The following is a 17,029-nucleotide window of genomic DNA, read 5'->3' as shown; positions in this document are numbered from 1 at the left end:
TGTGTTGGGGTCATTGTCCTGTTGAAAAATAAATGATGGTCCAACTAAACGCAAACCGGATGGAATAGCATGCCGCTGCAAGATGCTGTGGTAGCCATACTGGTTCAGTATGCCTTCAATTTTGAATAAATCCCCAACAGTGTCACCAGCAAAGCACCCCCACGCCATCACACCTCCTCCTCCATGCTTCACGGTGGGAACCAGGCATGTAGAGTCCATCCGTTCACCTTTTCTGCGTCGCACAAAGACACGGTGGTTGGAACCAAAGATCTCAAATTTGGACTCATCAGACCAAAGCACAGATTTCCACTGGTCTAATGTCCATTCCTTGTGTTCTTTAGCCCAAACAAGTCTCTTCTGCTTGTTGCCTGTCCTTAGCAGTAGTTTCCTAGCAGCAATTTTACCATGAAGGCCTGCTGCACAAAGTCTCCTCTTAACAGTTGTTGAAGAGATGTGCTAGAACTCTGTGTGGCATTGACCTGGTCTCTAATCTGAGCTGCTGTTAACCTGCGATTTCTGAGGCTGGTGACTCGGATAAACTTATTCTCAGAATCAGAGGTGACTCTTGGTCTTCCTTTCCTGGGGCGGTCCTCATGTGAGCCAGTTTCTTTGTAGTGCTTGATGGTTTTTGCAACTGCACTTGGGGACACTTTCAAAGTTTGCCCAATTTTTCGGACTGACTGACCTTCATTTCTTAAAGTAATGATGGCCACTCGTTTTTCTTTACTTAGCTGCTTTTTTCTTGCCATAATACAAATTCTAACAGTCTATTCAGTAGGACTATCAGCTGTGTATCCACCTGACTTCTGCACAACACAACTGATAGTACCAACCCCATTTATAAGGCAAGAAATCCCACTTATTAAGCCTGACATGGCACACCTGTGAAGTGAAAACCATTTACGGTGACTACCTCTTGAAGCTCATCAAGAGAATTCCAAGAGTGTGCAAATCAGCCATCAAAGCAAAATGTGGCTACTTTGAAGAACCTAGAATATAACACATATTTTCAGTTGTTTCACACTTTTTTTGTTAAGTATATAATTCCACATGTGTTAATTCATAGTTTTGATGCCTTCAGTGTGAATGTACAATTTTCATAGTCATGAAAATACAGAAAAATCTTTAAATGAGGTGTGTCCAAACTTTTGGTCTGTACTGTATATTTAACATTAATAAAATTTCGTGTTTGCTGAATTAATTTGGTCTTCGGTGCATTTATCGGATTTGGACCAAATTATATGATATTAATGGTTATGTTGTGTCAGCAACTCCATTTGTATGTGTAGGACGAATATGGTTCTTTGATTATAACGGTTCCCAGTCTTCCAGGACTTCTGCTATGTGTCCACCTGTGGCTTCCAGGACATCTCCTGTCTGCTTGTGGCTTCCAGGATCTCTGCTACCCATTCCCAGTCTTCCAGGACGTCTGCTATGTGTCCACCTGTGGCTTCCAGGATCTCTGCTACCTATTTCCAGTCTTCCAAGACTTCTGTTATGCTGTTATGTGTACACCTGTGGCTTCCAGGACATCTCCTGTCCACCTGCATCTTCAAGGACCTCTGCTACCTGTTCCTGGTCTTCCAGGACCCCTGTTACCTGTTTCCCGCATGCCTCAACTTATTTTTCCCCACAAATAAAACACTGTTCTGGCACCTTAGTGCTCCCCATCAACCTCTGAACCCCACAGCCATCACACACATGGCCGTATAACAGCTCTACTATGTACAAGCTCCATAATATGGCATCCATAAAAGTCCCTGGCTACACTGTACCTCATATGTCTCCAATTTCAAACAAGCAAATTAAAGAATGGTCACCATATCAGAGCATTAATTCTTGACTTTATGGAATCAGTTTAATAATATAATCTAGTCTAATCCAGAATATCTAATAATAATGTCTAGTTTCTTAACACCCCACATTCACATCAAATGAAAGTCAGCAGAACCCGCCAATCTCGGCAGGAACGCACAACCATCTGATGCATATGCGGGACTCACGATTCTCTCCCAAAAACACTATGTTGGTGGAGATCAGAAAGTGAAATTTTCAATGCCAGTTTATTTTGTTTTCAGAAAAGATAAGCAGCTGCCAGAATGGTTGGCAGCGGCTTTCTCTTCTCTCCCATGAATGCTTAGCCAATTTGAGCGCTCATGTGTTTGCGGAAATTGGGATAGATAACTATCTGCCCAATGATCGTTCAGCTCTATGATAACCTATTGATGAAAAAGGATGATGGATACAAGATGTCATGACTATGCTGCTGTATCATTTCACCTGTGACATTTTTTTATACAGGACGCGGTTTACGAATCAGAGACATTTTAAAGGACGATGAATTGCTGACACTGTTTTTGCTAAAAGATATCGGACTGTCTGACTCTGTGGTGTATCAGCTCATAAACGCTCAAGTGCGAATTGAACAGGTAAGAACAAGGTGAAATTCCCATCACCAGACCAATCCTCATGGCCTCACTGTCTATGATGCAGGAAGACTCTTGTATCTCTCCACCTGCCCCGGTCTCCTAGCATGAAAGCCTTTTGTTCCAAGTCTCCTTATCCTAAGGACACTTAAATTACTTTGCCGCCATTGTAGTAAGGCTTACAGCGCTACACCAGGAGCTTTTGGTGCTTTCTATGGCTGGCACCTGGCCGGTCTCCTCAGGGGCCCAGTGGTTAGAGGTCCCATTTTTGCCCCTTAATACATTGCAGTCTCCACATTATATAGCACTGTGTTCTTATAATTGCTCATTTTGTCCTTCTACCTAGCTAATTATTCTCTTTTTCATTAGGTCAATGACATCATGTGATTAAAAAGTGAGCTGAATCCTTCTAAGCTCTATGTAGAATCAGGAATTATCTTTTCTCTGCATGAGTCATCATTAGAACTACAATTCTACATCACTGTAAAGTCCCTCGCAGCCCAGCTCCACCCCATCTTCAACTTCTGATCCAACTGCTCCCTCCTATCCCTGCCACAGACTTTGCAGTGATGTGGAATTGTAGTTCTAATTATGACTCATGCAAGGAAAAGAGACTTCCTGGTTCTACATAGAGCTTAGAAGGATTCAGTTAATCTGGCTTTAATGACGTGATGTCATAGAACTAATGGAAAAGAGAAGAATTAACTGGGTAGAAATTCAAAATGAGCAATTGTAAGTACACAGTGCAATTTAATAAGATGACTGCAATATATTAAGAAGATAAAAACTGATGGGAGGAGGAGTACTTCTTTAAAGATACTTCAAGCTGTGTGGGGGAACTGATAGTTTAATATCCTATGTAGTGGCACTAAGGTGGCATTTTATTGTGCAGGCGAAACAAAAGGTGCAATATACAACATATGTGAGTATCACAAATGGGACATTATGCTGTGCGGGGGCACTGGCAGGACTTCATATAGTGTGGGGGGACTAAGGGGGCATTTCGATGTGTGTGGGCACTAAGAGAGTACTATACTGTATGGGTCCATCATATTGTGCGGGGCGCTCCGAGGGAGGATTTTATTGTATGAGGGTATTAAGTGGACATCATACTGTATGGAACTAAGGGGGCACGACTACTATAAGGGGGCATTAAGGGGACATTAGTATTGTGAAAGGGCACCAAAGGGACATAACCACAGCATGGGATTATAGTTACAATGTGCCACGAAGAAAGCGTGTGCCAGTGTTACTGTTTGCTGCACACGGGGTGACACTATTGTGTTTGCCTATAGATTTTTTATGTAATGCACCTTGTCAGGAATGTGTATAAAGGGAAGGGCAGACTCATAAGTTTGCTATGGGACCCAGCCTTTTCTAGTTACGCCCCTGAGTACAGTATCATATGAGAGTGTAATTGGTAATGGCAGGAAGCTACGTATTAATCCATATTTTGAAACAGAGGACACTCCTCACTCTGAAACCATTATGTGATTTGTGTGCTGATTTCATATTTACTAATATTATTATGTGACACAGTATATGCCGGAGAGATTATATTTTGTGCTGTCGGATCGGTATGTGTCTCTTGCTCCAGTTGTTTCTATAAACAATAAGTCACTTTGTGTGTAATCTGAGTTAATCTTTTACTCATTGTGATCGGATACTTTGTGACAGCTATTCGTTTAGACTGACACAACTACTGGTATTTCCAGCGAGATCAGTAAGCAAAAAGTTTAGTAGAGGCCAGGGCTGGGTCGTGATCTGATGGGCTGTGAAATAAAGTGGAAATGTTATCCACAACCAATGTTTAAAAAAAAAATAAATTAGACGATGCTGAGTGAGTTTATCAGAAATAAATGTATTCTCATGCTCATAGTTAAAGGGGTTGTTCACACTTGGGGCTCAAGTCTGCAGTCATTCTATGTGAACTTGTGAAGCCTCACAGTGCGCATGGTGCACGCTGTCAGGATTCCTCGGTGCCAGGAACGAGTAGTCATGCGACTGCAAGTGTTCAATTTGCATACATTTGGCCACATTCCGACTAGACATGTCTGACCTCACTCAATTCACTTGAATTGAGCAAGGCCGCACAAGTCTAGTCGGCATATGACTGCATGCATGCATATCGCATAAGTGCAGTCACTCGCCCACCTGCTCTCCGCACCAGAGAATCCTGACAGCGTGCACACTGCTCGGTGTGAGGATTCACAAGTTTTCAGTTAAATAGAGAGACTGAAGACTTGAGCCTCATGTGTGAGCAATCCCATTAACAGAGATTAGAAAAAAAAAATTAGCTTTTTTTCAGAAACAGCATCACTCTAGTCTGTGGGTTGTGTCTGGATTTGATGGTAGCTGCCCCACAGCAGAATGGCACAATAAGAAAATAGGAAGGAAAATGGAATTAAATGCAACAAATCATTGTTTACTGACACAAAGTTGTAAAAGATGGGCCAATCCAGGCCTTAAACAACCACTGATCGACTATATATAAACTGATCATTGGTCATTTATTAGCATGACTATACAGGCTGACAAACATTCAATGCCCACAGAACGATCATTTATATGACTGTTCTGTGCCCATAGAATATCACCTCCAGTCTCATGTGATGTGTTAACGATAGTAATGATTTTTTAAGCCGGCATAAAAATTTTCACACCAGATGAACAAAGGCTTGCTTGTATGTGAAGTGATTGCCACTGTTTAGAGCGGTCAATAGAAGGGAATGAGTCTTCATACAATTGCTAATTTTCAGATCATTGACATTAGCAGATGCACAATTCAGGCACCCAGTATGACAGCTTTACTGCAGAACCATATGTAGTCTTTAAAGGGGTTGTCCAGTACTTTATATTACCCCCTCAATGTATCCCCCCGGGGCCCCTAAGGATTTGTTGTAATTAGCTTACGTTGCAGATACTGCCTGTGAGCGGCGCTATCACTGGCCGCTCACAGGCATCACATGACCCCCGGCTGCAGTCAGCTCTGACATCTGCTGATGTCACGACAAGTGCTGGCAGCAGCCCGGGGTCTCTGTCTTCCTGGTTCCATGGTGTATGTGACTCGCCCTCCCTGAGCTATGGGGTTACTCGGAGCCGGGTCAGTGTAGAGGTGGTGGGGGATGCAGTCGTGGCCTTGACCCGTTCCGTGCCCAGGGCTGTCACATAAAAAGATTGGGCTTTCAAGGATGAGTGGTTATTCGACTACGCCACCTGCGGTTCCTGGTGATGGCCACCAGCGCTGTGACAGTCCTCTTAGGCCGGTGTTCTGGCAGCACAGTTGGTACTACTCCCCACAGGCGGAGTAGGCCTCAGGGCAGTGGGTAGAAGGACTATATGGAAGAATGGTGGGTACAGTGCCGCGCAGGAATAAACAAGCGGAGGCGGTGTATGAAGTCATCCGGGTCTTTACTCACTTTAGATGAACTTTCAGCCGCAAAGCTTCTCTCTGCTACACACGGCGTACTGCGGCCACCGGGTAGGGGGTTCAGCACTTTCCAGGTAGATCAGGAGCACCTGTCGAGACCCCGCTGGTGTGTTCCTCTCCTTAGTTTGTTCTCCCACTGAGTCTTCTCCTCACTGTGTGTGGTATGAACGTGGTGTAAGGCCGGGTCCCACTGGATAAACGCAGTTTGGAGAGATACTGGTGGCGACTCCGCTCCGTCCGTATCCCCCTGGGATCCACTGAGCCTCCGGGCTTTTCTGACTGAGACTTGAAGTGACAAAGTCAGATATCGAGGGCCGGTTACCCCTTTTGCAGCAGGAATCCCTCTGGCTAGGCCAAAATGAAGAATACAGGTGGCGACTCCGCTCCGTCCGTATCCCCCTGGAATCCTTTTGCCTGTGGAGCCTATCTCCTCTGCTCCCCTCCTTGGTGTAGTGTTGAGTGGTGAAGTGGGGTCCTGTGAGATGCTCCATGCTTACCTGAAAGAGGAGATACCACACCTCAATCTGAGGTGCAGTACCCCTGTGGCGACTGAACCCTCAGGGGCGCCACAGATGCCAGGCTGTGGGCGGGGTTACCGTGATGATTCTCCCATTCCGGTGCCGAGAGCAGGCAGTCATGTAACGGCAAGTATGCGATATGCCAAATCCCTGCCACATTCCGACTAGACTTGTCCAGCCTCGCTCAATACACTTGCATTGAGTGAGACCGCGCCCATCTAGGTGGCATGTGACTGCATGTATGCAAATCACATACAACCCCTGGCAAAAATTATGGAATCACCGGGCTTGGAAGATGTTCATTCAGTTGTTTAATGTTGTTGAAAAAAAGCAGATCATAGACATGGCTCAAAACTAAAGTCATTTCAAATGGCAACTTTAGGGCCTTAAGAAACACTAAAAAGAAATCAAGATTAAAAATGTGGTACTCAGTAAGGGTAATTTTTTTCAGACCAAGCAGAGGGAAAAAATTATGGAATCACTCAATTCTGAGGAAAAAATTATGGAATCATGAAAAACAAACACACAAAATAACACTCCAATACATCACTAGTATTTTGTAACAGCTTGCAGCTTGCAGTCTCTGAGGCATGGACTTAATGGGTGACAAACAGTACTCTTCATCAATCTGGCTCCAACTTTCTCTGATTGCTGTTGCCAGATCAGCTTTGCAGGTTGGAGCCTTGTCATGGACCATTTTCTTCAACTTTCACCAAAGATTTTCAGTTGGATTGAGATCCGGACTATTTGCAGGCCATGACATTGACCTTATGTGTCTTCTTTCAAGGAATGTTTTCACAGTTTTTACTCTATGGCAGGATGCATTATCATCTTGAAAAATGATGTCATCATCCCCAAACATCCTTTCAATTGATGGGATAAGAAAACTGTCCAAAATATCAATGTAAACTTGGGCATTTATTGAAGATGTAATGACAGCCATCTCCCCAGTGCCATTACCTGACATGTGGCCCCATATCATCAATGACTGTGAAAATTTGCATGTTCTCTTCATGCAGTCATCTTTATAAATCTCATTGTAACAGCACCAAAAGTTCCAGCATCATCACCTTGCCCAATGCAGATTCGCGATTGATCACTGAATATGACTTTCATCCAGTAATCCACAGTCCACGATTGCTTTTCCTTAGCTCATTGTAACCTTTTTTTTTTCTGTTTAGGTGTTAATGATGGCTTGTGTTTAGCTTTTCTGTACAGTTGTATGAAAAAGTTTGGGCACCCCTATTAATCTTAAGCTTAATGTTTTATAAAAAGTGGTGTTTTTGCAACAGCTATTTCAGTTTGATATATGTAATAACTGTTGGACACAGTAATGTTTCTGCCTTGAAATGAGGTTTATTGTACTAACAGAAAATGTGCAATCTGCATTCAAACAAAATTTGACAGGTGCATAAGTATGGGCACCCTTATCATTTTCTTGTTTTAAATACTCCTACCTACTTTTTACTGACTTACTAAAGCACTTTTTTTGGTTTTGTAACCTCATTGAGCTTTGAACTTCATAGCCAGGTGTATGCAATCATGAGAAAAGCTACTTAAAGTGGCCACTTGCAAGTTGTTCTCCCGTTTGAATCTCCTCTGAAGAGTGGCATCATGGGCTCCTCAAAACAACTGTCAAATGATCTGAAAACAAAGAATATTCAACATAGTTGTTCAGGGGAAGGATACAAAAAGCTGTCTCAGAGATTTAACCTGTCAGTTTCCACTGTGAGGAACATAGTAAGGAAATGGAAGAACACAGGGACAGTTCTTGTTAAGGCCAGAAGTGGCAGGCCAAGAAAAACATCAGAAAGGCAGAGAAGAAGAATGGTGAGATCAGTCAAGGACAATCCTCAGACCACCTCCAGAGAGCTGCAGCATCAACTTGCTGCAGATGGTGTCATTGTGCATCGGTCAACTATACAACGTACTTTGCACAAGGAGAAGCTGTATGGGAGAGTGATGCGAAAGAAGCCGTTTCTGGAAGCACGCCACAAACAGAGTCGGCTGAGGTATGCAAAAGCACATTTGGAGAAGCCAATTTCTTTTTGGAAGAAGGTCCTGTGGACTGATGAAACCAAGATTGAGTTGTTTGGTCATACAAAAAGGTGTTATGCATGGCGTCAAAAAAACACAGCATTCCAAGAAAAACACTTGCTACCCACAGTAAAATTTGGTGGAGGTTCCATCATGCTTTGGGGCTGTGTGGCCAATGCCGGCACCGGGAATCTGGTTAAAGTTGAGGGACGCATGGATTACACTCAGTATCAGCAGATTCTTGAGAATAATGTTCAAGAATCAGTGACAAAGTTGAAGTTACGCAGGGGATGGATCTTTCAGCAAGACAATGATCCAAAACACTGCTGCAAATCTACTCAGGCATTCATGCAGAGAAACAATTACAATGTTCTGGAATGGCCATCCCAGTCCCCAGACCTGAATATCATTGAACATCTGTGGGATCATTTGAAGAGGGCTGTCCATGCTCGGCGACCATCAAACTTAACTGAACTGGAATTGTTTTGTAAAGAGGAATGGTCAAAAATACCTTCATCCAGGATCCAGGAAATCTTTAAAAGCTACAGGAAGCGACTAGAGGCTGTTATTTTTGCAAAATGAGGATCTACTAAATATTAATGTCACTTTTCTGGTGAGGCGCCCATACTTATGCACCTGTCAAATTTTGTTTGAATGCAGATTGCACATTTTCTGTTAGTACAATAAACCTCATTTCAAGGCATAAACATTACTGTGTCCAACAGTTATTACATATATCAAACTGAAATAGCTGTTGCAAAAACACCAATTTTTATAAAACATTAAGCTTAAGATTAATAGGGGTGCCCAAACTTTTTCATATAACTGTATGTAAATCCCATTTCCTTTAGGCGGTTTCTTACAGTTCGGTTACAGACATTGACTCCAGTTTCCTCCCATTCGTTCCTCATTTGTTTTGTTGTGCATTTCCTGTTTTGATGACATATTGCTTTAAGTTTCCGGTCTTGACGCTTTGATGTCTTCCTTGGTCTACCAGTATGTTTGCCTTTAACAATCTTCCCATGTTGTTTGTATTTGGTCCAGATTTTAGACACAGCTGACTGTGAACAACCAACATCTTTTGCAACATTGCGTGATGATTTACCTTCTTTTAAGAGTTTGATAATCCTCTCCTTTGTTTCAATTGACATCTCTCGTGTTGGAGCCATAATTCATGTCAGTCCACTTGGTGCAACAGCTCTCCAAGGTGTGATCACTCCTTTTTAGATGTAGACTAACGAGCAGATCTAATTTGATGCAGGTGTTAGTTTTGGAAATAAAAAATTACAGGGTGATTCCATAATTATTTCCTCAGAATTGAGTGATTCCATATTTTTTTTCCCTCTGCTTAGTCTGAAAAAAATTACCCTTACTGAGTACCACATTTTTAATCTTGATTTCTTTTAGTGTTTCTTAAAGCCCTAAAGTTGCCATTTGAAATGACTTTAGTTTTGTGCCATGTCTGTGATCTGCTTTTTTCAACAACATTAAACAACTGAATGAATATCCTCCGAGCCCGGTGATTCCATAATTTTTGCCAGGGGTTGGACTTGTGGTAATGTGCCCGCCGCTCCCAGTGCCGGCTTTTCACATGCTATTTTAACCCCTGCCCTGGTCACTAGGTGGCGCAGCAGTAACTATGATTACTGCTGGACGACGGCAGCATGTGGGTGTTGAGGTTCCAGACTGCTGAGACTGTTTCCTCTTTGTTTTTAACTTGTGTTTTGCTGCAGTGAGCTGGTAGGTAATTATCTCACTGCTGGGAGCTCCCTTCTACATAAACCCCAGCAGACTGATACTAGCTGCCAGTTATTACTGTGATTAGCTAGCACTAGGTTCTCTCTGATTTTTCTTTGACTTGGCTCTTGTGGTCTTTTTATTATTATTATTATTATTTATTTATATTGCGCTATTGATTACATGGCGCTGTACATAAGAAAGGGTTACATACAAAATACAGATATCACTCAGTAAACAAACCAACAATGATAGACTGGTACAGAGGGAAGAGGACCCTGCCCTTGTGGGCTTACATTCTACAGGAACGGGGAAGGAGACAGTAGGTTGAGGGGTTGCAGCAGCTCTGGTGTTATTGAGGTGGCAGCAAGCAAGGTCATGGCAGGCTGTAAGCTTGTTTGAAGACATGGATTTTCAGGTTCCGTCTGAAGGATCCAAATGTGGAGGCTAATCAGATGTGTTGAGGCACAGAATTCCATAGGATGGGGGATATTCAGGAGAAGTGTTGGAGGCGATTGGGTGAGGAACGAATAAGTGTGGAGGAGAAAAGGAGGTCTTCGGAGGACCGGAGATTACGTAAGGGAATATATATTGGGAGATTAGTTCAGAGATGTACAGCGGAGAAAGGTTATGGATGGCTTTGTAGGTCAGTGTTAGTAGTTTGAACTGGATATGCTGGGTAATTGGGAGCCAGTGAAGGGATTTGCGAAGGGGGTAGCAGAGGAGTAGCGAGGCGAGAGATGAACCAGTCGCACAGCAGATTTGAGGATGGACAGGAGGGGTGTGAGAGTGTTAGCAGGTAGGCCACAGAGGAGGATGTTGCAGTAGTCGAGGCGGGAGATGATGAGGGCATGCACAAGCAGTTTAGTAGATTGAGGGTTGATTAAAGGACGGATTCTGGAAATATTTTTGAGCTGGAGGCGACAGGAGGTAGCCAGAGTTTGGATGTGGGGCTTAAAGGACAAGGCAGAGTCAAGGGTTACTCCGAGGCAGCGGACTGCCGGTACAGGGGAAAGTGTGATGTCATTTATTGGGATAGAAAGATCAGGTGGGGAAGATATGTGAGATGGGGGAAAGATGATGAGTTCAGTTTTGTCCACATTGAGCTTGAGGAAGCGAGAGAAGGAGGATATGGTTGATAGACATGCTGGGATTCTGGACAGCAGAGAGGTGACATCTGGGCCAGAGAGGTAGATCTGGGTGTCATCAGCGTACAGCTGGTACTGGAAGCCATGGGATTTTATGAGCTGTCCCAGGCCAAGGGTATAGATTGAGAAGAGTAAAGGTCCTAGGTCAGAGCCTTGAGGGACTCCAACAGAGAGGGAGCGGGATGAGGAGGTAGTGTGGGTTAGAAAGGTATGAGGAGATCCAAAATAAGGCAAGGTCTTTGACGCCAAAGGAAGAGAGGATCTGTAGTAGGAGGCAGTGGTCAACTGTGTCGAAGGCAGAGGGCAGGTCAAGAAGAAGGAGCACAGAGAATTGTCCTTTAGCTTTGGCTGTAAGTAAGTCATTAGTAATTTTGGTAAGGGCAGTTTTGGTGGAATGGTGGGGGCGGAAGCCAGATTGTTGGTTGTCGAAGAGAGAGTTAAACTCAAGGAGTTTGGAGGCATATGGGAGCAGCGGTATGGGGCAATAGCTGGACAAGGCGGTTGGGTCGAGGGATGGCTTTTTGAGGATTCGCGTGATTGTGGCATGTTTGAAGGTAGCGGGGAAGGTACCAGAAGTTAGTGATAGGTTGAAGAGATGGGTTAGGGATGGGATGAGTGTGGGGGTGAGGTCGGGGAGGAAGTGGGATGGGATGGGGTCGAGTGCACAAGTGGTGAGGTGTGATTTGGAGAGGAGATGAGTGAGGTCTCCTTCTGTGATGTTGGAAAGGGAGGTTATGGGGGAAGGACAATGGTCTAGGAAACAAAGGGGTTGTGGTGGTCGGACAGTAAAGACTTGCCGGGTTTGGTCAATCTTGTTTTTGAAGTGTGTGGCAAACTCCTCAGCAGAGATGACGGAGGTCGAAGGGGGCAATGGAGGGCGGAGGAAAGAGTTGAAAGTGTTGAATAACTGTTTGGGGTTGTAGGATAAGGAAGATATGAGGTTTGTGAAGTAGGCCTGTTTAGCAGAGGTGAGGGCTGATTTGAATGCGAGTGTTGCTTGTTTGAATGGAGTGAAGTCATCTTGCGAATGTATTCTCTTCCAACGCTGCTCCGCAACCCTGGACGCTTCCCGAAGCTGTTTAGTGAGGTTGTTGTGCCAGAGTTGCCTATTGACTCGTTGCGCTCTGCCATACACAAGAGGGGCAACCAAGTCAATAGCTGATGCGAGAGTGGCATTGTAGAAAACAGTTTTCCTGTGTAGAAAGCATTGTAGAAAGCAGTCTTTTCCGTGTTCAGACTCTTGCTTGAATTCTGACTACCCGTTTGCCTCCTGATTTTGTCCTTGATGCGTCTTCTCGGCTTTGACTCTGCTTTGCAACCATTCTTGCCTCTGAACGGCAGCCCTTCCTTGGTATCTATCCACTGGATCCTTTTGTAAAGGGTGCCGGGGTTTCTCTGGAATCTGCCAGATGGAGTAGCTCGTGCCAAATCTCTCCGAGGAAACCTTTTTGAGGTTGTGGCCTCAGACATACGTAGCAATGGCAGAATCAATTAGCACGACTCCTTTTCCATTGACCAGGTCAATAATCTGTATCCCTTGGATGTGAGGCCTGTGAATCTCCCTCTCCCCCCAGCATTCCCAGCTCTACTTTTGGGGCTGATGCAACATCGTAAGTGTGTCATACCGTAATGATGACGCTGGACCAGCCTGGTCAGTCAAAAGAAGAGCTGGGAATGATGGGAGGTAAGCAGATTCCCAGGACTCCCATCTAGTGGTCACAGATTACTGACATGGTCAATGAACTGGAGTCCTGAAAATCGATTCTCCCACCTTTACGGGGAGGACATAATGGTCAGGTGTTTAGGATTCAACTGTCCAAGCCTTTTGCGGATTCCTGCAGCAGGTCTCTCATAGAGAACACAGGATCACTGCCGAGCCAAGCGTTCCTGTGTATGGGAGAATCTGAGGACATAGCTGCCCCATTAAGCTGTATGTCAAGTTTAAAGGGACTTTCTCTCTGTAAATACCAGATCTTATCGTTTCTCTGTTACATTTTGCAATAATTGCATTAATCCTAGTAAAACCAATAAGTAATGTAATCACCGCATAACAAACCTGACAAACATTTCTTTCTGACTTGTCAGACCAGATAATAGGAGAAATAAATGTGTCCGAGCCTTTCTCCTCCCTTTCTGTGACTCAGAATACTTTCTGTAACTAGGCCTCATTTATGATTCCAGTACTAGGCTTCACAAAGTGAATAATTCTTCTCATTCCTGGCCTTTCCCAGAAATCGAGTGTCACAAGGAGAGTGCAGTAGTGACAAGTGCTGAGTCAATGGGAGCAGAATGATCCACTAGGTATTCGGCATTATCTGCACTGGTGACTAACCCTGGAGTGGTTGGTGTCAGGCTGAGCTTTATGAAGACGTCAGCTTCTGGTTCTGGTTACTAGAATGCTGACCTATTGATCTGAGCCTGAATAGAAATAAAGTATCTATAAAGAACAGAGTGGAGATTACTCACATGACGTGGCGGAGAATAACCCCGAAAGACTGCATCTGCTAAGCTGATTACTATGGGAGACTGAGAATTAGTCCATTTTGCTGACTCAGTATCTCACAACTAAGTAACCACGTGTAGATGACAACTAATACATACAATTAATCTGGTTAAGGTGCACCCAACTTTCCTTATATGAGGCTTATAGAAGGGCAATGACCATGGTTACAAATAAAACTTTGAGAACAGATGTTGGCTGGAGCAATTTTTGTTTACTTTTAAATATGCATCATATACACTGACTATCAGGGGCGGACACTGATGGACGGGGCCCCCATACAAGAAATGTGTTTGGTCGCCCCCTCCTTTTATGACGACCAAACTACAGATGGTAAAGCTTTTGTAATGGAGGCGGCTGATGGACTGGTCTTCTGGTCAGATGCTGCCCCATCAGCAGTCAATTTATATCTAATAAGAGAGGACTATGTAAAGAGGGCGCTGTGATTAACAATAACGAGAATACGCTATGTAAGGGACAGAGCTGTACATGACAAGAGATTATGCTATTTAATAATGGATGACGCTGCACATACCAACAGAGGACGTTATATAATAAGGGACGGCACTATACATACAGTAACTACTGAGGATGGTACGTAATAAGAGAAGGTGTTATATACTGTATAATATAAAATAAGAAAAGTGGAGAGAGGGGAGAGAGCGCAGATTCTAAGTGCAGTATCAAGATTAAAATATATATTAAATAAGTGCTGGTTGCACTCACCTTTTTGATGTCATAATAAACTTGTCAATAATTCCACTGGGTGGGTTAGTTGTAGGTTCCTCCTGTTGACGGTTTGCAGCACAATCCTGGGCACTTGTGAAAGCACTCGAGGTGTTTCAATAGGAAACCACATATGTAATTCTTCTCCAGGTGGTATGCACTCCCGGAACACAGTAGGTAGGATGCGGTGATATATTAAATACATATATGTATTAAATACATATATGTAATACCTGAAGAAGGCTCATAAGAGCTGAAACGCGTTGTATGCTATGTTAATAAAATTTGGTTATTTAATATATCAAAGCATCCTACCTACTGTGTTCTGGGAGTGCATACCACCTGGAGAATAAATACATATGTGATATACTGTATAATAAAAGATGAAACTATGCAATTAAGGACGGTGCTATTTATAACAAGAGTGTACACCATATACTACAGAAATGTGCTATACATAACAAGTCTACAATACTGTATCTGTGGGAACTGTCGGTGTGCTACCTGATTTTTTTCTCGGACAGCACACAAACCCATTTAGTATAGCCTCAAAATCAGATCAGAAATAGACATGCTCTGAGTCTCACAGATCTCATTATTGGATCCGTGATTTTCACAGATATGTGAATGGATCTTGTAAAAACTCTGAGGCCATGTGCAGTCCGATAAAAAAATCTGTCAGCTCATGGACATTTCACATGAATGTGAAAATGTGGCCTAAGAGAGGTCGTTTTACAAATAACAGAATTACTACAAATCACATGGTATAAAAAAAATAATTACATTCAGGTAATGACAGCTGACATCTCATCTGATTAGAGCCGTTTTCTGCTGTTTCTTCTCCATCTGGTCAGACCTTCATGTTGACATCTCCCAGCCATAACCCGTCTTGTTACAATGATCACCACAGTTCTAAAAAATAACAAGGTCACATATATTTGAAACCAGAAGTTTATATACACTATATAAAAAGACACATATGCATGTTTTTCTCAATATCTGACATGAAATCAGAATAAACCTTTCCCATTTTAGGTCAATTAGGATTACCATAATATTTAATATTTGATAAATGCCAGAATAATGAGAGAGAGGATGTTTTAAGGCATTTTTATTACTTACTGCAAAGTCAAAAGTTTACATACATTTCATTAGTATTTGGTACCATTGCCCTTAATCTGAATGACTTGGGTCAAACGTTTGGGATATCCTTCCCCAAGCCTCTCACAATAGTTGGTCGGGATTTGGGCCCACTCCTCCTGACAAAACTAGTGTAACTGATCCAGGTTTGTATGTCGCCTTGCTCGCACCTGCTTTTTTAGCTTTGCCCATAAATTTTCAATAGAATTGAGATCAGGGCTTTGTGATGGCCAAACATTGACTTTGTTACCATTTTGGCAGTATGCTTTGGGTCATTGTCCATTTGGAAGATCCATTTCCACCCAAGCTTTAACTTCCTGGCTGATGTCTTAAGATGTTGCTTCAGTATTGCCACATAATCATCTTTTCTCATGATGCCATCTATTTTATGAAGTGCACCAGTCCCTCCTGCAGCAAAACAACCCCACAACATGATACTGCCACTGCCGTGTTTCACAGTTGGGATGGTGTTCTTAGGCTTCCAAGGTTCTTCCTTTTTTCTCCAAATGTAACGATGGTCGTTATGCCAAAAAATCAGTCCACATGACATGTCTCCAAAAATTAAGGTCTTTGTTCCTGTGTGCATTTGCAAACATTAATCTGTCTTTTTTTGTTTCTTTTGGAGTAATGGTTTCTTCCTGGCAGAGTGGCCTTTCAGCCCATGTTGATACAGTACTCGTTTCACTGTGGTTATTGACACAATCTTACCAGCTCCCGCCATCATCTTGACAAGGTCTTTTGCTTTTGTCCTTGGGTTGATAGGCACATGTCGGACCAAAGCATGTTCATCTCTGGGACACAGAACTCGTATCCTTCCTGAGCGGTATAATGGCTGGACATTCCCATCTTGTTTGTACTTGCGTATAATTGTTTGTACAGATGAACAAGGCACCTTCAGGTATCTTAAAATTGTACCCAAGGATGAGCCAGACTTGTACAAGTCCACAATTCTCTTCCTGATATCTTGGCTGATTTCTTTAGACTTTCCCATGATGCTACACAAAGAAGCTGTGTGTTTCAGGTGTGCATTAATATACATCCACAGGTTTGTCTGTAATTAACTCAGATGTTGCCAAAAAACCTATTATAAGCCTCCAAACACATGACATCATCATATGGGCAGTCCAGAATTGTTTAAAGGCATAGTAATCTTAGTGTATGTAAACTTTTGACTTTTCAGTAAGTAATAAAAATGCCTTAAAACAGTCTGTCTCATTATTCTGGCATTTGTCAAATATTAAAATTTATGGAAATCCTAATTGACCTAAAATGGGAAAGGTTTATTCTGATTTCATGTCAGATATTGAGAAAAACATGCATTATTGTCTTTTTATGTGGTGTATGTAAACTTCTGGTTTCAACAGTAT

At 43.0% G+C, this 17,029-nt stretch overlaps 1 protein-coding gene across 1 annotated transcript in view; it reads left to right on the top strand.

The window, feature by feature from the left end:
- ABCA4 (ATP binding cassette subfamily A member 4) overlaps positions 1-17,029 on the top strand; it is a 387,635-nt gene that overhangs the window by 37,330 nt on the left and 333,276 nt on the right. The window contains exon 5 of the mRNA XM_073643222.1: positions 2,302-2,429. Coding sequence (XP_073499323.1) covers positions 2,302-2,429 — 128 coding nt within the window. The remainder of the gene's footprint in view (positions 1-2,301; positions 2,430-17,029) is intronic.

This window comes from Phyllobates terribilis, unplaced genomic scaffold, assembly GCF_046119375.1.
Source record: "Phyllobates terribilis strain yellow unplaced genomic scaffold, ASM4611937v1 Scaffold_8__6_contigs__length_399053987, whole genome shotgun sequence".
In the NCBI taxonomy this organism is placed as follows: Eukaryota; Metazoa; Chordata; class Amphibia; order Anura; family Dendrobatidae; genus Phyllobates; species Phyllobates terribilis.
Note: the sequence above shows the minus strand (reverse complement) of the source record. Positions and strands in the feature narration are given on the sequence as shown.